Here is a 25,458-nt window from a genome sequence, read left to right as displayed (position 1 = left end):
GTACCTGTAATCCCAGCTACTCGGGAGGCTGAGGCAAAAGCATCACATGAACCTGTGAGGCAGAGGTTGCAGTGAGCCGGAATCGCACCACTGCACTCTAGCCTGGGCTACAGAGCAAGGCTCCGTCTCAAAAAACAAAAAAAAAAAGGAGACTGCTACGTTAGGGGGGTCTCTGGGGCCTCTTTCAACATCCAGTGTTCTAGGAACTTCTGATTCTTCTCTCTGCTCTCCAGAGCTGGATCAGGGATGACTTGCTCTATAAGGCAGGTCATTCTGCTTAGGGAGAAGGGTCTTAAAGGAAGTAGGGAGTGAGGACCTCAAGAATTGGATCTGGGAGCAATCAGGATCACCAGCCTGTCACCCCTTTCCCATCGAGGCCAAGTGAGTCCAGTTCAACAAAGACATCTTGAGTCCCACTCTGTGTCCTTCATTATGTCAGATACAGGGTTCCAGTAGTGACTAACACATGTCCTCAGCTTATACTCCAGTGGAAGTTGCATTGTCAACCAGTGACAGTGGCATATAAGAGTGTGGTATATAAGCCCTCATTGGAGTTGTGGGCCAGGATGTGGGGAAATCAAAGCAGGCTGCATGAAGGAGGTGCTAATCGATTTGGATTCTGGTGGATGAGTAGGATTTCCGTGGATTGGGAGGATTCCCACAAGCAGGCTGGAAGAACTAAGGATTTGGAAACATAGTGGGCCAAGACCCACAGGTGTGAAAGCCTTGGAATGTCAGTGCATGTGTGTGTGTGTGTGTGTGTGTGAAGTGGTAAGTTGGTGGAAGATGAGGTGAACTGGGAGTGATGGGCAGCTGCACTGTGCTCTGCCTAGGGCCATGCTGAGAGCTCAACTTTATTCCAGGGCCTGTAGATGCTATAAGAAGGATATGAAGGAGGGATCTGCCCCTCCGCCCCCAACCCATCCAGAGTCAGGACCTGGTCAAGAATTGAGAGAACTTCAGGAGGGGGAATCCGCAAGACCCCATGACTTAGTGGCTGAAGGCAGAGCCAGGGCAGATGGAGAGACTTTGGGTTGTGAGAAGAGACAAGGAGAGGGACTGGGAACATGTGGGGGCACCTGGAGAGCTGGTGGAACCTATAGCCCTCTCCCCACTCCCTCCCTAGGTATTCAGCGACATCGGCGCCATCCAGAGCCTGAAACGCCTGGTTTCCTACTCTACCAATGGCACTAAGTCGGCGCTGGCCAAGCGCGCGCTGCGCCTGCTGGGCGAGGAGGTGCCACGGCCCATCCTGCCCTCCGTGCCCAGCTGGAAGGAGGCCGAGGTCCAGACATGGCTGCAGCAGATTGGCTTCTCCAAGTACTGCGAGAGCTTCCGGGTACAGTCGTGGGGGGTGCACCTCCCCCAAGTCAGAGCGGGCGCCCTGTGCACAGAGACTGTGTTCCCTCCCGGCCTCGCACTCCTGTGGCGCTGGGGTGGCTTCTAGGGATGGGGAGCCTGTACTCGGCTCTGACCTAGGTCCCATCTGCCTCCTCCACGCCATCTCCAGTTCCTTCCCTTGCATCTTGTGCTCGAGGTCCAAGGGCTAAGTAGCGCAGCCCTTCCTGACACCCGACTCCTCTCCCAGGAGCAGCAGGTGGATGGCGACCTGCTTCTGCGGCTCACGGAGGAGGAACTCCAGACCGACCTGGGCATGAAATCTGGCATCACCCGCAAGAGGTACGGAGCCTCCTGTCCGCCGGACCCCAGCTAGGTCTAAATAAGCGCCCCCTCGGTCCACAGCCCATCTGAGTCTGGACCTCAGCGTCTTCTCCTCCGTGGGGTGCAGGTTCTTTAGGGAGCTCACTGAGCTCAGGACCTTCGCCAACTATTCTACGTGCGACCGCAGCAACCTGGCTGACTGGCTGGGCAGCCTGGACCCGCGCTTCCGCCAGTACACCTACGGCCTGGTCAGCTGCGGCCTGGACCGCTCCCTGCTGCACCGCGTGTCTGAGCAGCAGCTGCTGGAGGATTGCGGCGTCCGCCTGGGCGTGCACCGCGCCCGCATCCTCACGGCGGCCAGAGGTCAGCCCGCCCACCCGGGACCCCGCCCCAGCCCCAGCCCCAGCCCCAGCCCCAGCCACGGCCCTAGAAGGGTGAGGGGAAACACAGGGTGGAGACTTCCAGCCTCACCGTGGATTGATTGAGCACAAACGTGGGTCACACCGGGCTCTGAGGATGTAAAGATGAATACGTTGCACTTTGCCTCAAGAAGTTCCCAATCTTAGGTGGGTAGGCGGTGGGAGGAAGGGAGGTATTAAACAGGCAGACAGCCCCTGCAGAAAGCTACCTAGGTCTCCAGTGGGAGCACAGAGGAAGCCCGGCCCACCCCATCCACCCAGGTCTAGATTTCAAAGAGGACAGGATGCCTCACCATGTCTTGAGAGAGGCACTGGCGGGGAGGGGTGGCAACAGGAAGGGCAGCCCAGGCAGAGGCAGCGGCTGATGAAGAATCCATGCAGTGGGGTATAGGTGGGAAGGGTGTGTGCGTATGTGTGTTATCCTATTGGCCAACAGCTTACAAAATTTGGGTCTAGAGGTGGTTTAGAGTGAATTCTAGGCCTCTAGCCACCCTCATTATTGGCTAATTTATTTTAAACTTACTAATTTACCACTTAGTTAATCTTTATTGTCAATTACAAGGTACTCTGTTAGATTTTTAAGATATTATCTTATCAGTCTCTACATTGATTCTATGCAGTGAGTGTTCAGTTTTTAAAATCAACCTTAAAGAACTCTTGAAAGAATAAAAAGAGGAATAAGTGTCCAGTTTGAGGGCCCGGCACTGTGGCTCATGCCTATAATTCTAGCACTTTGCGAGGCCAAGGCAGGCAGATCGCTCAAGTCCAGGAGTTTGAAACCAGCTTGGGCAACAAGGTAAAAGCCCGTCTCTATAAAAGCACAAAAAAATACAAAAAATTAACTGGGTGTTGTGGCGCATACATGTAGTCCCAGCTACTTGGGAGGCTGAGGTGGGAGGATCACCTGAGCCCAGGAAGTTAAGGCTGCAGTGAACTGTGATCAGGTCACTATACTCCAGCCAGCCTGGGCAGCAGGAGTGAGACCCTATCTCAAAAAAGAAAAAAAGTGTCAGTTTGAGGAGTTTTAAAAGACACCTGTGTGACCCCCCCCGACCCCCACCATCATCATTAAAGATATAGAATATTTCCATCATGGGTGTTCACTTTAAAGATAATGACAATAACATTTAAAGAATTCAAATACATTTCCCACAGTCATAAAAGTCATTAGATGGCAAAACTGGGACTTGAGCCTTGCCTTTCTGCTTCATAAACAAACAAATGTTGTCTAGGAGGGTTGTGTCTAAATATTATAAGAAGATAAATTCTTTTCATTTTATCCATTCATTCAGCAATTACAGACTAAGCACCCACAAGACACAAGGGACTGAGCTTTGACTGCATTCTTATGCTTCAACTAATGCAGGTTGGCTTTTATTATTTTTACATGGCAGCTCCCATTAAAACTTCAAGATTTCATTTTTATTTTAATTAATTAATTAATTAATTTGAGACAAGGTCTCATTCTGTCACCCAGGCTGGAGTGCAGTGGCGCAATCACAACCCACTGAAGCCTCAACCTCCTGGGCTCGAGCAATTCTCCCACCTCACCTGCCAAGTAGCTGGGACCACAGGCGCGCAACACCACACCCGGCTAATTTTTGTATTTTTTGTAGAGACAGGGTTCCACCATGTTGCCCAGGCTGTTCTCAAACTCCTGGTCTCAAGCAATCCTCCCAACTTAGCCTCCCAAAGTGTTGAGATTACGGGTGTGGGCCACCGCACCCAGCACAAGATTGCATTTTTAAACAACAGGAAAATCCTAGGGCAAAAATAGCTTAAAAAAAATAGTTCATATAGTGAGCCATGCATAGTTTTTAAGTGGGCGGAGTGACATGCTCAGATTTGGATTTTAGAAAGATCTTCTGGTAGCTGTGGCAAATGGACTACAATGGGCAATTCTTTTCTTTTCTTTTTTTAGACAGAGTCTCACTCTGTTGCCCAGGCTAAAGAGGAGTGACATGCTCAGATTTGGATTTTAGAAAGATCTTCTGGTAGCTGTGGCAAATGGACTACAATGGGCAATTCTTTTCTTTTCTTTTTTTAGACAGAGTCTCACTCTGTTGCCCAGGCTAAAGTGTGGTGGTGCGTTCTTGGCTCACTGCAACCTCTGCCTCCCAGGTTCAAGTGATTCTCGTGCCTCAGCCTCCCAAGTAGCTGGATTACAGACATGTGCCACCATGCCTGGCTAATTTTTTGTATCTTTTGTGAAGATGGGGTCTCACCATATTGGCCAGGCTGGTCTCGAGCTCCTGGCCTCGAGTGATCCACCCACCTTGGCACCCCAAAGTGCTGGGATTACAGGTGTGGGCCACTGCGCCTGGCCTAGACTGGAAAATTCTAGCTGGGTTTAGGGAGGCCATTGAGGAGGCTGGCACTGGAAACTTGAGCCAGGGAAGGGCCCGGAGGCTGGAGTCCTGGATGTTTAGTAGGTAGAATCCTCAGAATGTGGTGCCTGTGCTGAGCACGGAGCATTGCTCCAGAGGAGCAGAGTGCGGTCTGTTTTATTCACTGCCGAATCTCAAGCACTGAAGATAGTTCTGGCACACAGCGAGTGCTTAGGAAGTATTTGTTGAATAAATTAAATGGGAGGCAGGAGTTGAGGCTGATACCCAGGTGTCTGGCTTTGGTGGGAAATAGGGAAGAAGGAATGAGCGGGAGATTTGGAGTGTGTTGAATTTGGAGTGATTGTGGGCAGCTGGCTGTGCAGGTCTGGAGTTCCAGAGAGAGGGCAGGGCTGGAAGTGCATGCATATCAATGTCCCTAGAACGCAGTGCCTGCCTCCTAAGAGTAACCCAACAATAACATGACCTTCCTTCTGTAGGCCCCGTTTCTGCTTTTTGGGAGAGGCCACCCTTCCCAGGCTGGGCTGAGAGGGCTGGGTAGAGGGATGATATACCTGGCAGTGAGTGATGCGGAGGGGCCACCCTCACCATGCTGTCTGTTGCCCACTTTAGAAATGCTACACTCCCCGCTGCCCTGTACTGGTGGCAAACCCAGTGGGGACACCCCAGATGTCTTCATCAGCTACCGCCGGAACTCAGGTTCCCAGCTGGCCAGGTGAGGAGGGGCAGGCAGGCAGTGGCAGGGCCTTGAGACAAGGCTGTGGCACTGACACAGGACCTACTTGCAGCCTCCTGAAGGTGCACCTGCAGCTGCACGGCTTCAGTGTCTTCATTGATGTGGAGAAGCTGGAAGCAGGCAAGTTCGAAGACAAACTCATCCAGAGTGTCATGGGTGCCCGCAACTTTGTGCTGGTGCTGTCACCTGGAGCACTGGACAAGTGCATGCAGGACCATGACTGCAAGGATTGGGTGCATAAGGTAGGTGCCCACCTATGCCTCTAAGGTCCCAGCATTGGCCCATGGTCCAGAAGATAGGGTTGTCTTCTAGTCCTTCTTGTCTGCACATCCCAGCACACTTAGCCCTGCAGCACCTTCCTGACCCAGCTGGAAGTCAGGAACCACAGCTCTGACTATAATAGGACTTTAGCAAGCTACAAGGGACAAGAGACTAGGCTTTGGCTTTCTGAGCCTCAGTTTTCTTATCTGCAAAATGGGGTAACTTACCTGTTCCACTCACCCTGTAGAACTGTTGTGAGGATCAGAGAGAGATAAAAATGCTTTGAAAAATAACTTCCATGAGATACACGAGAGCATAGCGACAGGCAGAAGGGAATAGTTGAGAGCTCAAAACTGAGAGTTTGAATCCTGGCTCTGGCCTTGGGCAAGTTACTTAATCCCAATAAGCTTTGTATTTATTACTGGAAAGAGGGTATTGTAATAATAGTATCTAACTGTCTAGAACATTGTTATAAGGATTAAAAAAGCTAAAATTTGTGAAGTGCTTAGCAGAATGGCTGGCACATAGTAACTGCTCAATAGTGGTAGCTATTATTATTATTATTAATATAATTATTATAACTACTACCTCTGTTTAATTCATGATTGTATTTTCAGTGCCTGACACATTGTAGGAACTTACTGAATACTTCTAGAATGGATGGATGGATAGGTTCACTTTGCATTTTCAGGTTATTAATCATTAATCTGTCAGTAGGAATTGGAGTTGGGGCTGAGGGATGCAGTAGTCATCTGAGAGACAGGATGAGACAAGCAGTCAGCTCAGAGACAAGAATATGCCCACAGGGCCAGGCACAGTGGTTCACACCTGTAATCCCAGCACTTTGGGAGGCTGAGGCGGGAGGATCACTTGAGGTCCGGGGTTTGAGACCAGCCTGGGAAACACAGTGAAAACTTGTCTCTACTAAAAAAATACAAAAATCAGCCAGGCATGGTGGTGCACACCTGTAACCCCAGCTACTTGGGAAACTGAGGCAAGGGACTCACTTGGGCCCAGAAGGCGGAGGTGGCGCCACTGCACTGCAGCTTGGGCAACAGAGTGGGATGCTGTCTCAAAATGACTAGATCGCATACAAGTTGGTGTAAATGCTGAGCCAGGTAAGCAGACCTCTTGCTTGCCACAGGGGTTTGGAGAAGGGAGAGGGCAACAATATGTCAACGAAAAGAGTCAAACTCTGTAAAATATTTGAAGATATTTACTCTAAGCCAAATATGAGTGACCATGGCCCATGACGTAGCCCTCAGGAGACCTTTAAAACATGTGCCCAAGGTGATCAGGGCACAGTTTGGTTTTATACATTTTTGGGAGACACGAGACATTAATCAATACATTTAAGATGTACGTTGGTTTGGTTCAGAAAGGCAGGACAGCTCAAAGCGGGGGCTTCCAGGCTTTTGGTAAATTTAAAATTTTTCTGGTTGATAATTAGTTGAGTTTATCTGAAGACCTGGGATCAATAGAAAGGAAATGTTTAGGTTAAGATAAAGGGTTGTGGAGACCAAGTTTTATTTGTGCAGAGGAAGTTCTCAGGGCAGACTTCAGAGGGAGTAGGTTATAAAATGTTTCTTATCGGACTTAAAAGGGTGCCTGGCTCTTTGTGATTATCTCCTGAGTCTGAAAAGAAAAAGAAAAAATTGGGGGGAAGGGGATTCTCTACAGAATGTGGCTTTTTCCCACAAGAGACAAACTTGTGGCGCAATTTCAAGATATGGCAGGGAAATATATTTGGGGTTAAAATATTTTTATTTCCTCCCTTATTATATGATGTTATAGTAGAGTCAGGTTAGAAAGCAGACCACGCTATATAGGTTTAAAATTAAAACCCCTCCAATAAGACTTTATGGTTTGTAGGGCATGACTCCCTAGGCCCCTTAGGTAGGAATTTGGGCAAGATTAAAAAAAAAAAAAAAATCAGAGTTTAGTCCTCAGAGGACTGGAATAATCAGGGAGGACTTCATGGAGGAAACAGGTCTTGAGAAGAATCTTAAGAGTCTAGATAAGTGGAAGAGAAGGCATCCCAGGCCAGGGTAACAGCATGGAATAAAGGTAGGAAGGAGAACAAAGGAAATAGGAATAAAAGGAATAAAGGTAGGAAGGAGAACAGTGCTGAAAGCCCATATACGTCTTGGGTACTGCTTTCTCCATATCACAGACGAAGAAACCGAGGCTCAGAAAAGTAGAATAATTTTCCCCTGGATACACTGCTAGTGTAGAAATCAGAAAAGCTAGGCTTCAGATTCCATCTCTCTGACTCCAAAGCTCATAGCTTTCCCAAGATCCACACTGCATTCTATGGCACAGATCTGAGGGGGTGTGAGGGGAGGTGATGGGGTAGGGCTGGATTCAGTCGACACCAGAGATGATTATCTGTATCTCTTCACAACTCCACATCCAGTGATGTCATGTTGGTAACTTGACATCAGCCATGGTGGGAGTATTTACACCAAGGAAATTGGGAACCACTACAAATCAGAGTTTTGTTTGTTTGGTTGATTGGCTGGTGGGTTTTCTCCCCCCATGAATAGCTAGTTATTATAAAGTTACCAGCACACCATTGGCTGGATAAGAACTATGGAAACCAGGTTAAGGAGTGTTTAAAGGCAGGAGAAGACCTGTGTTTAAAGCACTGGAAAACAAGGAGCCCATGAAGAAGAAGATGCCAGGGCAGTGGGTTTTAGAATGAAGGCTCTGACACTGAAATGCAGTCCACGTGGAGTGTGGAGTCAAGCCCCAGAGGCCACATAGGAGGGGCTGAGTACTAGGCCTGGTTTGGGGAGGGGCACTGGGCCAGGTGAGCATCCAGTAAGAACATGGTTGATGACCCAGAGCAGGTGGCAGGCAGCGTTTTGAGAGAAAGAGAAGAGTGTCTGTGAGCTCCATGAGACTTCAGACCTTGCCTCGTTCATGTGTGTCCCTGGTGCTTCAAACCATGCATGGTACATAGGAGGCTCTATGCGATTGCACCAAAAAAAAAAAAAGAGAGAGAGAGAGAGAAAGAGAGAGAGGTTGTAGATGAGTTTATAGAACAATTGAATCAATGATTAAGCAGACAAGTGATACTGATGAAGCTGAGATGCCATGCCTGAGAGAGCCATACTTATCTAGTAGATTTACCAGGTTAGAGGACTTGACTCCATTTTTTTTCTTTTTTTTTTTTTTCCAGTAGAGATAGGGTTTCACTATGTCACCCAGGCTAGTCTCAAACTCCTGAGCTCAAGTCTGGAGTTCAGTGCTTGCCTCGGCCTCCCAAAGTTCTGGGATTAGAGGCATGAGCCACCATGCCCAGCCAAAGGATTTGACTCTAATTGTTTTCGTTCTCAACCAGCTAGGTGATCCTGAACAAACCATTATCCCTTTCTTTTATTTATTCATTTTTTTTGAGACAGACTCTCGCTCTGTCACCAGGCTAGAGTGCTGTGGCACGATCTCGGCTCACTGCAACCTCCACCTCCCGGGTTCAAGCAATTCCCCTGCCTCAGCCTCCTGAGTAGCTGGGACTACAGGCACACGCCACCATGTCCAGCTAATTTAGATATATGTGTATTTTAGTAGAGACGGGGTTTCACCATGTTGGCCAGGATGGTTCGATCTCCTGACCTTGTGATCTGCCTGCCTCGGCCTCCCCAAGTGCCGGGATTACAGGCATGAGCCACCGTACCTGGCTGCTATTATCCCTTTCTTGGCCAGCCTCTGAATCTGTGCAATAAACAGTTTGTACTGTCTTTGGTTTTGTATAATTCTGGATGAAACAAATGTCTAAAGATTTCCAAATAAATTGCTGCAGGGTCAGGATTCATTCCAGTGCTCAGCAGAGAGGCAGCAGGGCTTGGTTGAAACAGCCTGGACTTGGACTCTCGAGGCTTGAGTCAGAGGACTGGTCCCTTGTGGGCTGGGCGTACGTGTGGCTTAGGAGGAAATCCCTTCCTCTCTGGGCTTTTTTCTCTCCATCTGTAAAATGGAGAGGCTCCCCAGGAAGCCAGTCAAGGGCAAAGTTACATATGTTCTTTCCCCAGGAAGGCTCCACTTCCCAAGAATGCTTGGCACCCCTTGTCGTCCCAGCAGATGGCAAAGAGGCGGGAAGAGCCTTTGCCTTGGACCAGCCCCAGAGGCGCCGTCATCCCTCTTTGGTTGTTTCTGGTGCTTAATTGCCTCTGGTTTTAAAACTCCTTTCCCTGAAGTCACATTAGTGGGTAATCAATATGGAAAACCACAAGTGAACTGCACTCAAGAAAGTAAAATCCCTTTGGTTCTCTATTGAGAGGAAGAAAAACATTCAATAAGCACTTACGGAACCCCATTAATAGCAAATAATTCCTTAAAACAATGCTTTGGGGTAGGTTTTATTATCCCCACTTTATAGAAGAGGAAATAATAACACCTATTACGTATTAAGCATACACTGTATGCTAAGCGCTGTTCTAATTACTTGCCATGGAATGTTGCTCTTATTCCATGGAAAAATCTATCATTAACTCTGCTTTATGTATTAGAAAACAGAGGAACAGATGTGGCGGCCCATGCCTGTGATCCCAACACTTTGGGATGCTAAGGTGGGAGGATCACTTGAGGCCAGGAGTTTGAGACCAGCCTGGGCAACATGGTGAAACCCCATCTCTACTAAAAAATACAAAAAATTAGCCAGACATGGTAGCACATGCCTGTGGTCCCAGCTACTTGGGAGGCTGAGGTGGGAGGATGGCTTGAGCCCAGGAGGTTGAGGCTGCAGTGAGCCTTGATGGCGCCACTGCCCTCCAGCCTGGGTAACAAAGTGAGATCCTGTTCCCTGCCCTCCACCAAAAAAAAAAAAAAAAAAAAAAAAAGAAAACAGAAAGTTTAAGTACCTATTATTTTTGCCTGAGGTCATAGAGCCTGTGTCAGAGACTCAATGTGAACCCCGATTTGATGATTCCAGAGTGCAGCCCTAACTGCTGTGCTATGTTTTCTCATTCATTCATTCATCCATCCATTAAATATTTAGCAAGGGCTAACTGTAAGGGCTCTGTGAAAGATGCTAAGATATAAAGGTAGTGAAAAATAGATATGATCCCTCCTCATGTCTGGCAGAGAAGACAAATACTGAGTAATTTATCCATTAATTAATTAAAATTTACAACTATAATATGTTCTGCAGAGCCTATAATAGGAGAACTGATTTGGTCAGGGCAGTGGGAGACAACTGCCCTGTGTAAGAGTTGATTGAGCTCAGATCAGAAAAATGAATGGGCATTATCAAGAGGGAAGGACAAGGAAGCTTATTTTGTGTGACTGGGAGGACAGAGCAGGGGTAGAGTTTGAGAAGTGGACTGTGGCCAACCACATAGGGCCTCACAGGCCACATGAAGGAGTTTGGACTTTATTCTAAGACCATGCAAAGTCTTGAAGAGTTTTAAGTAGGGAGTGACAGGATCTGATTTGTCAGATGTGCATTTTGCAAATATTAGCTACATGAAAGGGCAATGTGGAGAGTGAATTAGAGAAGACAAGGGTGGATGAGGAAAGACCTGGTGGGGGCTTAAAGATAATAGGGATTGGAAGAGAGTGGTAGTGGGGTGGAGGCAGGGAAAAATGGTGGATTTGAGAAATAAGTAAGGAGTACAATTGGCAGGGCGCATGATGGATCAACCTGTATGCAGGATTGTGATGTTTTTCTTCTGACACCAAATTGTTTGGGGTTTTTCCCACACTAACCACTAATTCTCCAACTTTCCAACACCAGCTGGGTATCCCACAATTCAATTCAATTCTGAAATGTCAGTCACGAGGCCCAGGTCCCCAGGCTACCACATTTCTGTTTGATTTGGCTACAACTTCAGGGGTTCCCATGACACCCCGAGGTTCAACTTGCTAGAATGACTCAGAACTGAGGAAAGCGCTTTACTTACTATTAGTTGCTTATTATGTCAACCTTAAATAATGAGATTCAGAAAATAAGACTAAGTATAGAGTTTCTTTGAGTGCAAAGTTTGAGAATAGCCACCCAGGAAGCATTGACTCCAAAGGAATGGGGTGAGTACTCCAAATTGGAGAAGTTAAGGTTTCACTTCCACAGGCAAAGACAGAGGAATTTTAGCAGGATTCCAACATTTTCCATATAAGACCAGTGCATATGTTACAATGCTTTGATTGGTTATAGATTGCTACATTCCAAGGAAGATGACTTTATTACCCCCTGAGGAGGGGTGGTGATCTGAGTGGGGATCTAAGGGGTGGTGATCTGAGTGGGGAAGTAAAAAAAAAAAAATAGGTGGAAGTTGCAGCTGCATGCCTCATGACTCAGGCTGCATAGACCAATTCCTGTCAAGGCTCAGAATAATTTAAAGTTCCAAGGCTTTAGGTTTGATTTAACAAAGCTTGAATAATAATAATAAATAATATTATTAATCTCAAAATCCTGGGCTCAAGTGATCCTCCTGCCTCAGGCTCCCAAAGTGTTGGGATTACAGGCATGACCCACCATGCCCAGCTGAATTATTTAATTTCACACTTACAAAGGACACAGCTCAAGAATAGCCAAATGGAAGAGATACATAGGATCTCTGTGTGTGGAGGGTAGAGGTGTGGATGCCATGCCTTCTACCACCTTCCCAGCACCTACACCCATTTATCAACCTGGAGGCTCTTCAAAACCCCTTGTTTAGGGGTTTTTATGGAGGTTCCATTATGTAGGCATGATTGATTAAATCATTGGCCATTGGTGATTGAACTCAATCTCCAGCACCTCTGGAGGCTGGAAGGTGGGGCTGAAAGTTCCAATCCTCTAATCACGCCTTGGTCTCCCTGGTGACCAGCCACTTCCTGAAGCTATCTAGGCTACCCCCATAGCGCCCCCAGGCCCCCAGTGGGGAATCATCTCTTTAGCATACAAAGACACTCATCACTCAAGAGATTCCAAGGGTTTTAGGGGCTCTGTGCCAGGAACCCTGGGCAGAGACAAAATATTTATTTTTTATTATACTACAAGGGTTAAGGGAGACATCAAGGTGGACTTCAGGGCTGGTGTCCTGCCCTGGACCCAGCCTCGGGCTAGTGGCCCTCCCAGCACCTGCCCGGCTACAAGGGTCCCTAAATGGATACAGGAGTATCTTCCTCCTTTCCTTTCTTTCTCCAGGAGATTGTGACTGCTTTAAGCTGTGGCAAGAACATTGTGCCCGTCATTGATGGCTTCGAGTGGCCTGAGCCCCAGGTCCTGCCTGAGGACATGCAGGCTGTGCTTACTTTCAACGGCATTAAGTGAGCCCCGGGGCCCTGGGACCAGGGGGGTAGGGTACAGATCACCATGACAGGCAGTGTGTGGGCAAACAGCTGACTAGCAGCTCCCTCTGCCCAGCTGTCTGACCCACATGGCTCCTGTGCCCACAGGTGGTCCCACGAATACCAGGAGGCCACCATTGAGAAGATCATCCGCTTCCTACAGGGCCGCTCCTCCCGGGACTCATCTGCAGGCTCTGACACCAGTTTGGAGGGTGCTGCACCCATGGGTCCGACCTAACCAGTCGCCAGTTCCCAGCCCTGCTGTGACTTCCACTTCCATCGTCCTTTCTGGAGGAACAGCTCCTCAAACTGGCCTCCCTGGGCTGAGACAACCTGGGCTCTTCTTAGCAAATGGCTCTCCCTCTCCCTGTCCCCCACCCTCATGGCCCACCTCCAACCCACTTTCCTCAGTATCTGGAGAGGGAAGGGAAGTCAGACTTGGGCTCGGGAGGTTAGAATTCCCCCATGCCCTGCCATTGGGTTGTCTGTCTCTGTCATGGGGAGGGTCCCTGCTCAGTTCTGGAGACACTGGAGTTGGGGTGGGGGTGGTTCTGCATTCCCTTCTGCTCTGATAGCAGCCAGTTTGAGGATGAAGGAAGGCAGCCTCAGACAGGAATTAAGGCAATGCCCAGGCAGGCCTGGGCACTGTATTCTGAGCAAAGGCCTGGGCCCAAGAGCCAGCCAGGGATGAGTGCCATCATGGCTCTCCACTCAGACTGTGCCTGGCCCCTGCACTTACAACTTCCTGCCGCTCTGTGGCCTTGCCCTGTAATCACTCAGTGCCCTTAGCCAGCCTGACTAGGTCTCAGATCCCCTACAGCTTCCTTCAGTGTGGTATCTTTTGCCACATCCAGGGCGAGGGTTGAGGTAAATCGGCCCTCCCTCTGACTTCCTTGTCGCTGCAGCCAGCTTTGCTGCACTTGCTGGTGCACAGGAGCCTCCTGTTTGGGCCTGGGTCTAGGCATGGGGAAGCCGTGCCTCAAAGCCCACCCTACCCCATGCCTTGGTGCTGTGCCTCAGGCTCCTTCCTGGTCTGGCCCAGCTGGCTACCCCAGCCCCTCAGCTATCCAGGGCTACCCACCGCTTGCTCAGGGACCAGGCAGCCCCCATGGCAGTAAAAGCAGCCTGGACAGAACCTGCAGCTCTGTGGAAAGAGGCAAAGTCCTGAAAAGGCAAAAGGTTGTCACCTATGGCAGCTTCTCCAACTTTAACATGCATCCAAGTCACCTGGGAATGTTGTTAAAATCAGGAGATCTGGGGTGGGGCCTGAGACTCTGCATTTCTTACAGATTCCCAGGTGAGCGGATGCTGGTGGTTAAGGGTAGCAAACCTCTAAAGCATGAAGCCGTCATGAATCTTTGCCATTTCCCACACACTCCGCTCCTTGGTCTCCAGTCGTCAGAGCAACTCTACCTGGTATTGTCATCCCCATTTTACAGATAATGACCCTGAGGCTCAGAAAGGTTGAAGATAAGCCCAGTTTCATGTCATCAGTGGCAGCCCCAGATCCAGACCTAGACCTCCTGGCACCCAGTCCACTGGCAGTGGAATTGCTCTCCTGAGAATCATTCTGAGGCTGGGCTATTGCTTCTCCCTTGCTTCAAAGAGTCTAGCAGCGGGGGATAGGATTTTGCAAAAAAAAAAAAAGCTGACCCAGAGGCCATACTGAAATAACTGAGCAGGAATGTCCCATTGCCCCCTCCTCCACTGGGTTCAGAGGGCAAGAAAGTACCCTCCAATAAACCCAGGCTGCAGGCCACGGGGACTGCTGAAGGCTCTTCCCCAATGAGGGCCGGGTGTTGACACCTTAAGGCTGGCTGCGCCCCCAGCCCCACTCTTGGCTGTGCTGGCCAGGCGACTCCTAGCTCTCGGCCACATCGTCAGAAAGTCAAAGTTCTCATTCCAGGTTTGGGGCTCCTTCCTTCCACTCCCCTCCCTGCCAGAGTCTGTCTTGGCCAGTCCCAGCCTCGATGCTTTGCTTTTGACCCCACCTGATCTTCCTTTCCTCGTGCAGCGCAAGTGCTCACTGGGGCCAGGGTGAGGGCATGGACATGGCAAGCAGGGCAGCCTGGACACTGGCCTCACAGGACAGAGTCAACAACAATACAGTGTCTGAGTGTCTCCAGGGGATGATTTCTGGCTTCTTGTCTCCAATCGGTCCCACTCCCTCCTGAGGTCCCCATGGGCAGTCTTCAGAGAGGTGTCCTGCGTTTTCTTTCTGTTTGGTATACCCTCCACTGCTGTCCACAGCCCTGTGTGGCCTTCTGGTTGACCTCTGCCCGATCTTCTGTCTCTCTGGGGGAATCAGAGTCCAGCATCCAGCCCCAGACGGAACAGCTGAAGTCACAAGCCTCCCCTAAGCCAAGGCCAGTGTGCTCAGAGGTGACTGCCACCCGCACTAGGACAAACACAGCTCAGATCACCAGGTCAAGCACCTAGGCCTGGCTTCTCCTGAGATAGAGGACTCAGAAGTGGCCTTTCCTCCAAAGCCTGCTCAGACACAGGTCTGCAGGGCCAGGGTGTTGTGCTTGGCTGGGCTGCAGCTGCTACCCCTCGGTTGGGGCTGAGTCAGCCAGATCCTCCCCCCACTTCTCCCCAAGGGCCAAGAACTGCTCAGGGACATTAAAGGTCAAAAGTCCAGCCACACCCATTCATCCTTTCCCCAGGCCCATGAAGAGAGGCATCTTATTGTAGAATGTATGAGGAGGTGGGAAAGATCTCAGAGCATCAGCTAAGTTTCCTAACTTGTCCATCCAAATGTGATTACCACGATTCAACAATTCGGGGCATCGCTGATCTAGCCCTTCCTAGTGGGGCTTGTTTAAGGTTGCACAGCGAGTCAGTAGAAGCCCTGGCTGGCCCCACTTGGTATCAGTCCACCAAGCAGCTCAGGGCTCCTGCCCAGCCCAGCAGCTTCTGTTGTCTGACATATGGCAGGCAGATTGGCAGCAGGAAAACAGAGGGCCCCAAAGCCCAAGGCACCAGAAGGTTTGTTTCAGTTTGCTGAGGCTGATTTATAATGATTGGCACTCTTCAGCCCAGGGAGTGGGTAGGCCATAGCCAAGGATCAATTCCCCAACCACAGTGAAGGCAGCGCTCCTCCTCCGGAGATCACCAAGCCCCTCTAACCTCCCTCCCTCCTTCCCAAGGCTGGCACTAACCAGGTACCACATTCATTGTTAAGGAGTGGCTGGTGACTGCTACACGTGTCAGGAACCTGCCTGGGACTGTGCAGTTTGGGCTGGAAGGAGAGATGCCAGCCCTTGTGCTGCCTCTGGTCCCTGAAGTGTCACCTCCATCAGGACCTCTCCTCTGGTCTGGGGAGTTATAAGTGATGGATGGCAGAAAGGAAGAACTGACTCCTGTCCCGAATAGCTCCCCTGCCACCTGTCCTGCAGTGGGCCTGTGTGGGTTATGATTCTAGATCCTAGTCAGAGGCTGGCTCAGCTATGGATGGGGTGGTGCCTTGGTCTGTCTTGACCACCTCGTCCAAAGAGAGCACTGCCCTTAGAAAGGAGCTGCTGGTGCTGCTGTGGGCTGGGCTCCAGCTGTAGACCTTCAGTTGTTTGGTGTTCACTTTGCTCCTCTTGCCCTCTGTCTTCTGGTCCAGGCAGATCAGGGGCTCTGGGGAAACTGCTGGAACTCAGGGTGAGGAACAACCTTTTCCAGCATCCTGTGAGAGACCAGAGAGAGGGTTTGGATTTCACATGGGGTACCCTCAAGGCCTGTCTGGAGAAGTGATGCAGGATTTACTTGGGTGGGCTGGTCCAGGTAGCTCTCCTGAACCTCCTCCTTCCCCAAGCTGAGAAGCTAAGAGCTGGAGGACAATGTCCAGGGACACGGCTCTGGAAAATAACTTTTCTTTTTTTTTTTAAGAGACAGGGTCTTGCTCTGTTGTCCAGGCTAGAGGGCAGTGACACAATCATAGCTGACTATACCCTTGAACTCCTGGGCTCAAGTGATCCTCCTGCCTCAGCCTCCTTAGTAGCTGGGACTACCGGTGCATACCACCATGCCTGGCTGATTTTTAAAATTTTTTATACAGACAAGGTCTTGCTATGTTGTCCAGGCTGATCTTGAATTCTTGGACTCAAGTGGTCCTCCTGCCTCAGCCTGCCACAGGATCGGGATTACAGGCAGGAGCCCCCATGCCCAGCCATGAAATATAATTCTTAATATCATACAGGAAAAAGTTCAACTAGCTGACAAAGTTCTCTGGCCTTCCCTTTAACACAGTTCTGTTGCCATAGTTCCATCTATAAAATGGGAATGGAGGAAAATAGGGGAACTGGGAGAGAGAACACAGCCTTGCCAAGTAGCAATGTTAGCCTGATCCTTCCTCCACCTAGCTTGCCACCTTGCCCTTGGAAAATGGCTCCTGGAGGATTAGGCAGCCATGTGCAAGGAGAGGGGCAACCTGGGACAAGACACCCAGAGGGGGAGGATTCCAGGAATGAAGCTACCATTTCTGGTTGGGAGGAGGGCACTTTTATGAGAAAGGGCTCCATTATGAGCATGGGTCAGGGACCTGCATTACCCAATCAGAACGGCCGGGATGAGCAGGAGGCCAGCTCCCAGGAGGAAGGGGAACCCCTTCATAAAGTTCAGAGTGGCTGGGTAGAGTGAGTTGAAGATGCCGGAGGCCGTCAGCATGGCCAGGTTATTCACACAGGCCACAGCAGAAAAGAGAGCACCTGTGAAGAAATAAATACCATACTCCGGAGTCCGAAAGGGCCATGTTCAAATTCTGGCACCACCACCTCAGAGCTGTGTGACCGGAACCAGTCACTTAACCTGTGTCTCCCCTTCCTCACCAGTAAATCCTGCTACATCATGTACTGTGACGAGGATTCAATAAGGTTGTATGTGGACAGCAGCTGGCACAGAGGGGCTACTAAATAAATGGCTGCTGTTAAATCCACACTAAAAGTACATGTGATCTGACAGAACCCAGCACATGAAAAAAAAAAAGTACATGTGATATTGTCTGATGAAAGCCTGATGGAAATGGCTTTTTTCTGGTTTATCCTCTTTGGAATCATCTGTTTGGGATTAACTGCAGGTCTGATCAGTTCCAATATTCATAGCTGTGTCACCACTGAATAGCTTTTTATCCTTTGGGTTCCTGTTCCTCCTTCTGCTAAATAAGGATAATACCTATCTCCTAGATTGTCAGCAACATTAAGTTCACATGGAAATCACCCATCACTGGGCCTGGCCCCCTGGAAGTAGCTAGTTAGTAAGGGCTGTTCTTTTCTCGTGTTTCCCTGACATCTCTGGGCACAAAGAAAGTGCTGGGAAAAAAAGTTTAGGTGAATGAATGAAGGCACATGGATTCTGGGGACACCAGAACCCACAGTGGGCTCTGTATGGCACCAGGGTCTCTGTCATCATCAGATCCTCATTCCAGGACAGATGGAGAAAGATGAATGTTTCCCGACTGGGGCATGAAGACCCAGAGGCTGGAGAAGCTGTTCTGTGTAGATACACCAGGAGAACCCACAGTTTACAAAATGTGCAACAACCCAACAGAGGTTGAGATTAAATTCTGTCACATCTAGAGGGGCCTGTGATGTTATCAAGAGCAAACCACTCACATCACAGATGAAGAAACAGGCCTATGGCAGGGCTCGGACTAAAACTCAGATCCTGAGACCAGCTGCTTTGAAACACAGACGTGAGTTTGCATCCTAGCTCCACCATTTACTGAGTAACCTTGGGTGAGCCGATTTAACCCCCTGGGCCTCTGTTTCTTCATCTGTCAACTGTGGAAAATGAAACCCATGTCGCAAGGTTGTTCACTTCTGGGCTTGTACATGCTGACCCCAGAGAAACAGGGAACTCTGGCATCATCACACCCATCTTACAGACGGAAAAGCTGAGGTCTGCAGACAGTAAATCCTCTGCTCTGGTTATCCAGAAAGAACATCATTGTGCTCTGCTGACTGCAAATCCCAACTCTGAGGTTTGAAAATCCAAGGCGGCATGATCCTCTGCCCGTCGTGGGCAATTTCACAGAAGTGTGTTTGTCTTGGCCACTTACTTCTCCAGGGTGAGAGGCGGGAAGGCAAGCTGTTCCCCCAGCCATGGCTGCCCATCAGCCCGTTTCGGGCAGCACTGGGCATGAGGAACCAGATACAGGTGGGTCCTGACACTCACCCTGCTCTGTCTCTCTCACCAGCTTGGAGAGTTTAGCCCGGATGACAGGTGTGATGACTAATGACAGGAAGAGCAACCCATATCCTGTGGAGAAATAAACACTCATCAGGAAAATAGGGCTGGGGAGAGGGGTGTCCAAGGGAAAGGCAGCAGATCTCCTATCCATACTCTATATGGGGCTTAGGTTAGACCCAGGAAGAACTTCCTTGATGGTGAGGGTGGGGAGACAGTAGTCAAGGAGGAAGGGAGACTGCCCTTGTCTGGGCTTGGCCACCGTCTAGCTCTCATGAATGCTAATTCCCACTGATTGCTTTCTTGTCTGAACCTCTTGTGGTCACAGCAGACATCACCCATTCATTTGGCACTTAGTAGGGATATGGCAGGGCACAGAAAACAAACATGAACTTTGGAGTCAGCCCTGAATTCAAAACCTGATGCCATTACATACTATCTGTGTGGCCTGGGGTACTTAACCTCTCTGAGCCTGACTCCGTGTATGAGGAAGATAATAAGGCCTTCATCACAGGATGGTTCTGAGTCATAGGAGGCTGAATAATGGTGCCCAATGGCATCAGGTTCATAGCCCTGGAACCTGTAAATACTACCTTATTTGGAAAATGGGTCTATGCAGGTGTGATGAAGTTAAGCCTCCTGAGAGAGTGGGGTTATCCTGGATTAGCAGGTTGGGCCCTAAATGCCATCACACATCTTTATAAGAGGAAAGCAGACGGAGATTTGGCACCAACAGAATGGAGAAGGCACAAAGAGGAGGAGAGGCAATGTGAGCACAGAGGCAGAGACTGGTGATGGCCACCCCAAGCCAAGGAATGCCAGCAGCCCCAGAAGCTGAAAGAAAAGAGAAACACGTTCTCTCCTGGCGCCTTGCAAGGGAGCACTGCCTGCTGACTCCTTCCGTTCAGCCCAGTGGTACTGACTTTGGACTTCTGGCCTCCAGAACTGTGAGAAAATATATTTCTGTTGTGTTAAGCCCCCAAGTTTGTGGTATTTCATTACAGCAATCTCAGGGAACCAATACATAAGGTAAAAAGGTAACATCTATGAAGAGTACGGCATAGGGACACAGCAAAAGTGAGTTCCTTTTCCCTTTGCATTCAGTTACTTACAGGCTTCCTGTTTTCTTCATAACCATTTCTCTCCCTGTGTGATTGTTAACTCCTCAGCAAAACTGCAAACTCCTACAGGACAGTGGATCCTCCAAAGACGGTATATGATGAGGCACCCAAGGCCCCTACCAGTGTCAAGCCCCTCAAATCCCACTCTGTTGAGACCTCCCCCTGACCCAGAGCAATGACAGCATCTTCATCATCTCTGCATCCCCCAGGGCCATCAGCAGGAGGGAAAGGCTCCCTTCTGCTTAATTGTCAGACAAGCAGTTGAGTTAAGAAATCTGTGATTATTGTATTGTTGACTATACACAGCACGTTTTAGGGCTCTATCAAAATAAATCTGTACCTTTAAAAAAAGTTAACTAAAGCTGGGCACGGTGGCTCATGCCTGTAATCCCAACACTTTGGGAGGCTAAGACAGGCAGATCCTTGAGCTCAGGAGTTAGAGACCAGGACTGGGCAACATGATGAGGACCCCATCTCTATAAAAAAATACAAAAATTAGCAAGGTGTGGTAATGTGCGCCAGTGGTACCAGCTACTAGAGAGGCCAGGTTGGGAGAATCACTTGGGCCCAGGGGATGAGGCTGCAGTGAGCCATGATCATGCCACTGCACTCTAGCCTGGGTGACAAAGTGAGACCCTGTCTCTAAATAAATCAATCAAATAAAAATTTTAAAAAGTTAACTTCCCCATTTACTGGCCTGTTGACCCTCTCCTACCAAAAAAAGAAAGGGAGGAAGTAAGGAGGGAAAGGACAAGGAGGAAGAGGAGAAGAGGAACTGAAACAGGAATTTCATATCTGTGGTCTGAGAAGACAGGTTTTTAAAAAACCCAAAGAAGCTGACCAAGGGTATTTGATTCTTATCAGAGAAGTGAGTACTAAGGCATTAATGGCATGGACTTTGTTTAAGAACATATGAATAGGCTGTGGGAGGCCAAGGGGTAAAGCAATTAGTGTATGAGCCACACTTTTGTCTTTTGCTCTAGATTACTAACAATATTAATGGTTGATAACAGTGGATTAATTACTTTAGCTACTGAAGGTCTGTATTTTCCATGTATCAAAGATGGCATTTTTGAGGGATTTCTTAGTTGTCTGTCCTCCGGTGCAGGCATAACAATGTTTCCAAAGACACAGGAATGAACCACATCTGGGGACAGTGAGTGGCTGGCCCCCAGTTCTTACCCAGTGCCTCTGGGACAAGCTGTCCCTGAGCCCACACACTTTACCTGTGAACATGAGAGGCGTGATGGTGGCAAAGGCAAAGACCACCATCCCCAGGATGTTGAAGGCCAGGCCGATCTCAGCCACCCAGGCATCGGCCAGGCAGTGCTGCAGGAGCTTCAGGACCAGCAGGCTGGTGAGGTAGGGGAGATGCTGAGCTGCAGAACCATAGCCGATTAGTTTGGAGTCCCAGCAGAGGGGTGTGCTCAGTTCATACAGGGTCAAGATGTCCTGGGCCCCAAAGTGCACGGTGATCACCACGAAGATGGCCAGTGAGTACAGGGCTAAATGCTTCCTGGACTTCTCTGGGGCTGGAGCCACATAGAGCTGGACAATGGATCGGTGGTGACGGAACGTGAAGAGCCGGGTGGACTTTGGCTCCTTTAAGGTCTCACCAAAGCAGAAAGCTGCGTAGAGTGTCATGGCTATCAGCAAGGCTAAGGCCAGCCAGAAGGGGTTGGCATAACCCTGGGCCCGGAGCCAGTGGCCCCCGAGGAGGCTTGCCAGCATCCCAGCCACCCCGATGCTGGCTTCCAGCAGGGCCATCCGGAAGGTGCGGCTGCGGCTGGAGCTGACATCTGCCACGGACGCAAAGCTAGCAGCCAGAAGACCACCGAGGTCGCCGAGGAGGGCACAAAGGATGCGACCCAACACGAAGTAGCCGACGTGGAGCTGTAGCTGCACCACAAAGACGGACACTAGGGCCTGGAGCAGCAGGCCCAGCGAGGCCAGCACTAGCAGCGGGCGGCGGCCCACACCGTCGCTCCAAGCTCCCAGCAGGGTGGACGAGAAGAGCCCCACCAGGAAGCCGCCCACGTTCATGTAGAGGGTCCAGTGGGAAGTAAGGGTCTCCACTTCCTGTAGGGGCACAATGACCAGGGTGCGGTTCCTCACTCTGGGTTGCCCAATCCCCAAATCTTCGCCATCCCGGGAGCTACAGGGATGAGGACTTTCTTTGGAGCCCTAAACCTCAGAGAATCTTAGCACAACTTTCAGAATCTGCCAGTGAAGAGGGGGAAGGACATGGACGAAGGCCCCATTCCCTTTCCTTTTCCCCGCTTTTGTTAACCTGCAAGGCCAGGCTTTAGCTCAACTTTTCGCATTCCCCACGCTGAGGTTCTGGGTCAGGCCGCTTTGCTCTGATCCCGCCCACCATCCAAAATGCACCCTCCTTCCAGTTACCTGCTACTACCATTATGCAGGCCCCACCCCTCCGCTGCCGCCACGCTCCAGCCCAGGGCCTTCTCCCTGCCAGGCTCCTTGCCGCCCCGCTACCTGCATGGTGGGGTCCGCGCTGCGGTTGCTGCAGCCCCCCCTTTGGCGGGTGCCATTGTAGCCGAGGTCGGCACTGAAGCGGTGCCACAGATACTGCGTGGTGAGCGGGCCCTGCAGGACCAAGGCAAAGTTGGCCAGGAAGACCAGCGGCTCTACCGGGCCCCGGCACAGCACAGCAGCCGCGGGACGGGCGCGGGGCTTGTCCGGGGGACTCGCGCTCCCCTCCATGTGTGTGCGCAGCGGGGCTGTCGCCAGGCGGCCGGCGGGGCGCGCGCGCGACTGGCTGCCTGGGACTGGCGACGTGTGGCGCGGGGCTTGCGCTCTCTGCGCCTGCGCCCGGCGTCCCTCCTTAAATGTCCGGCGGGGAGGGGCCTGGGACCTGAGGCCACCGGACTCTCGCGGGGGTGCACCTGGCTGGGCGTGGGCCGGCGAGGGGCCCGGCACCCCCAGCCCGCGGGATGACCTCACCTGTGAAGTGTGCATAGACAGCGCCCTGCAGCCCTCCCTCCCGGCCCAGACACACCACAAATAACAAGAATATCAATAATTAACATGTATTGACCACTTACTATGTGCTGAGCACGGTATTAAACCCTTTTTGTGCGTTGGTCTCCCGATAACTCTACAGGCTAGCCAATATTAACCTTCGCTATCTACCGATGAGGAAACCAGGTCATCGGGTACTCAAGGCAGAGCTGGAAGTGCACATGACTCCTGATGCTGCTGATGTTCTGCGCTGTTACAGAGAGGCATCTGGAGAGGATCGGAGTGCGGCTGAACCCAGCTGCCTGGATTGGAACACCTAGGCTCTGCCACTACCTTGGGCATGCCACTTACCACCCGAGCCTGTTTTTTCATCTGTAAAATGAAGTTGCTAACAAAACTTGTCTCGAAAAGTCGTGGAAAAACAGTGTCTGGTATATTCAAAGTGCTCTTACTGGTATTAACAGACTGTCACGTCTGGGAGTGGTGACTCACAACTGTAATCCCAGCACTTTGGGAGGCTGAGGCTCATGGATCACTTGAGCTCAGGAATTCGAGACCAACCTGGGCAACATGGTAAAACCCTGTCTCTACAAAAAATACACAAAAATTAGCCGGGAGTAGTAGCGGATGCCTGTAGTCCCAGCTACTCGGGAGGCTGAGGTGGGAGGATCGATTGAGCCCAGGAGGCAGAGGTTGCAGTGAGCTGAGATCTCGCCACTGCACTCCAGCCTGGGTGACAGAGGAAGACCCTGTCTCAAAAAATATAAAAATAAAAATAAAATGAAATAAAATAAAAACTGTCACTTGCTCCATTCCTGCCCTAGGATCTTTTCCTGAGAAACTAGTCTTGTTTCTGGGGTAAGGCAGGGCCTAGTTCTGCAGTTCCCTTAGAGGAGAAGATGGGGGAGGGCCTGGGAGGCCCTTGGGTGTGAACGTATGCTCCTGGGTGGTTCCCATTATAGGAATTAGGCCAGAAGGCAGTCACCTGCTCTGCTGCTGAGGTCAGACCCTGTCTGGGCCTCTGTTTTATTGCCTGTAAAAAGGAACAGCATTACTTGCCTTACTCCCCTATCTTTCATTCATTCACCTCATTTACTGAGTGCCCCTTACGTGCCAGGCACTGTGCTGGGGGACTCCAGGACCACAACAGTAAAGGAAATAGACAAAGCCCTCACCAGGCCCATTAGTTTCTAGAATGGTGGGAGAGGGAAAATAATCAAAGAATCCTACTATTTGATATAAAATTCCAACCGTGGAAAATAGTTTCGAACTCCAAGGGTGCTAATTCAGGGGCTGGGGGTGGGAGGAGCAGAATCACAAAAGGCCACCTTCCCTGAGAACAGAGCAGCTGAGTGGTTTTCTGGAGGCAGGTCCTGACAGGCCTGATTCTTTGGAGGACGGATGGCTCCATTTCTGGCCACTGTAACTGTGCCTGGGCTTGTTGGAGCTTGTTAGCTACCCCACCTCCCGTGAGCCAGGAGTCTGAGACTCAGGATAAGTAGGTGCTGGCTAGATACTAGCCAACTGAATAACCTCCCCCTGCAAGCTGCCCCCCACCTGTGGTCCCCTAGAGAGAGGAAATTCCACATTAAACATTCAAGCCTCTAGATTGGCTCCCCTCTACTCCCACTACTTCCAACTCCTCCCTACCACTTACACAAAAGCTTGGCCCAGTTAGGTCAGCTGCAGTGAGGGAGGGGTACTTGGCTAAATCCTTGGAATCACTTCTTAGATAAAGAACTAAGACTAGGAGAGGCCAAGGTCCCTCATCAGGGAATGGGACAGGGTGTGGCTCACCCAGAGCCAGAGCCTGCAGTACCCACTAGGGTAGAGGTCTTTTCTAACTCCTTGAAAACAACTGCAATCAGGTCACTGGCCTGCTGAAAACCATCCTGTGCTTTCCATTTCACTCAGTGACAGCCAAGTCCTTTTGAGGTCCCTAAGGCCAACTACCTCTTCTCTGTCCCTCTTCCCTGCTCTGTCCTCCTCACTCCCTGTGCTCCAGCCTTGCTGGCCTCCTGCCTTAGGGCCCTTACACTTGCCGTTCCTTCTACCTAGAATGCTCTTCTCCTAGATATCCACCTGGTCAGCTCCCTCACTTCCTTCAAGTCTCTGCTAAAATGTCACCTGACCCTCCTATATAAGCAACTTCCCTCCTTTCTTGTCTCCTGGCACTCCTTAATCCTTTACCCTGTTTCATTTTTTTCCTTAGTATTTATCACCATCTGAATTATAACTTTCTAGTTTCTGTTAGGCAGGAATCTAGACCCAACATGGCGGCGTTACCCGGCGTAGCAGGCCTTTTGTTAAAGACTCCCTTCACAATTGTACACACCCACAGACTTACATGTGTCAGAGTTCCGGCTGGGCAGTCACACTCCCCCATGACCTGCAGCTCACCTGCATTCCACAAGTTCGTAAACAGCAGTTTCGGTTGACAGTTTCCAAAGACCCCTTCCTCATGACCCTTACTCAACTCCTGCCCTAGT

General features: G+C 50.2%; 2 protein-coding genes across 3 annotated transcripts in view; one reads left to right on the top strand and one right to left on the bottom strand.

The window, feature by feature from the left end:
- SARM1 (sterile alpha and TIR motif containing 1) overlaps window positions 1–14,820 on the top strand; it is a 16,852-nt gene extending 2,032 nt beyond the window's left edge. The window contains exons 2-8 of the mRNA XM_011997555.1: window positions 1,127–1,339; window positions 1,589–1,680; window positions 1,790–2,025; window positions 5,039–5,141; window positions 5,215–5,404; window positions 12,553–12,674; window positions 12,804–14,820. Coding sequence (XP_011852945.1) covers window positions 1,127–1,339; window positions 1,589–1,680; window positions 1,790–2,025; window positions 5,039–5,141; window positions 5,215–5,404; window positions 12,553–12,674; window positions 12,804–12,933 — 1,086 coding nt within the window. The 3' untranslated portion in view covers window positions 12,934–14,820. The remainder of the gene's footprint in view (window positions 1–1,126; window positions 1,340–1,588; window positions 1,681–1,789; window positions 2,026–5,038; window positions 5,142–5,214; window positions 5,405–12,552; window positions 12,675–12,803) is intronic.
- SLC46A1 (solute carrier family 46 (folate transporter), member 1) lies at window positions 11,317–22,803 on the bottom strand. 2 transcript variants are annotated; one of them, XM_011997528.1, is made up of 5 exons: window positions 22,484–22,803; window positions 21,214–22,066; window positions 18,855–18,938; window positions 17,233–17,389; window positions 12,331–16,368 (listed from the first exon to the last, which is right to left on the bottom strand). In XM_011997528.1, exons 1-5 carry the CDS (start codon window positions 22,709–22,711, stop codon window positions 16,311–16,313), a joined length of 1,380 nt encoding a protein of 459 aa, XP_011852918.1. In that variant the 5' UTR covers window positions 22,712–22,803; the 3' UTR covers window positions 12,331–16,310. The 2 variants fall into 2 exon arrangements, with proteins under 2 accessions (XP_011852919.1, XP_011852918.1); XM_011997529.1 differs by lacking the exon at window positions 18,855–18,938 and having other exon boundaries at window positions 11,317–16,368.
- Between the last annotated feature and the right edge of the window lie 2,655 nt (window positions 22,804–25,458).

This window comes from Mandrillus leucophaeus, unplaced genomic scaffold (genome assembly GCF_000951045.1).
Source record: "Mandrillus leucophaeus isolate KB7577 unplaced genomic scaffold, Mleu.le_1.0 Scaffold541, whole genome shotgun sequence".
In the NCBI taxonomy this organism is placed as follows: Eukaryota; Metazoa; Chordata; class Mammalia; order Primates; family Cercopithecidae; genus Mandrillus; species Mandrillus leucophaeus.
Note: the sequence above shows the minus strand (reverse complement) of the source record. Positions and strands in the feature narration are given on the sequence as shown.

Coding starts and splice junctions, on each gene's coding strand:
- SLC46A1 (XM_011997528.1), bottom strand. CDS start 22,711: ATGGAGGGGAGCGCGAGTCCCCCGGACAAGCCCCGCGCCCGTCCCGCG. Junction 22,067..22,483: donor GCGCGGACCCCACCATGCAG/GTAGCGGGGCGG, acceptor GTGCCCCTACAG/GAAGTGGAGACCCTTACTTC. Junction 17,390..18,854: donor GGTGAGAGAGACAGAGCAGG/GTGAGTGTCAGG, acceptor ATTTCTTCACAG/GTGCTCTCTTTTCTGCTGTG.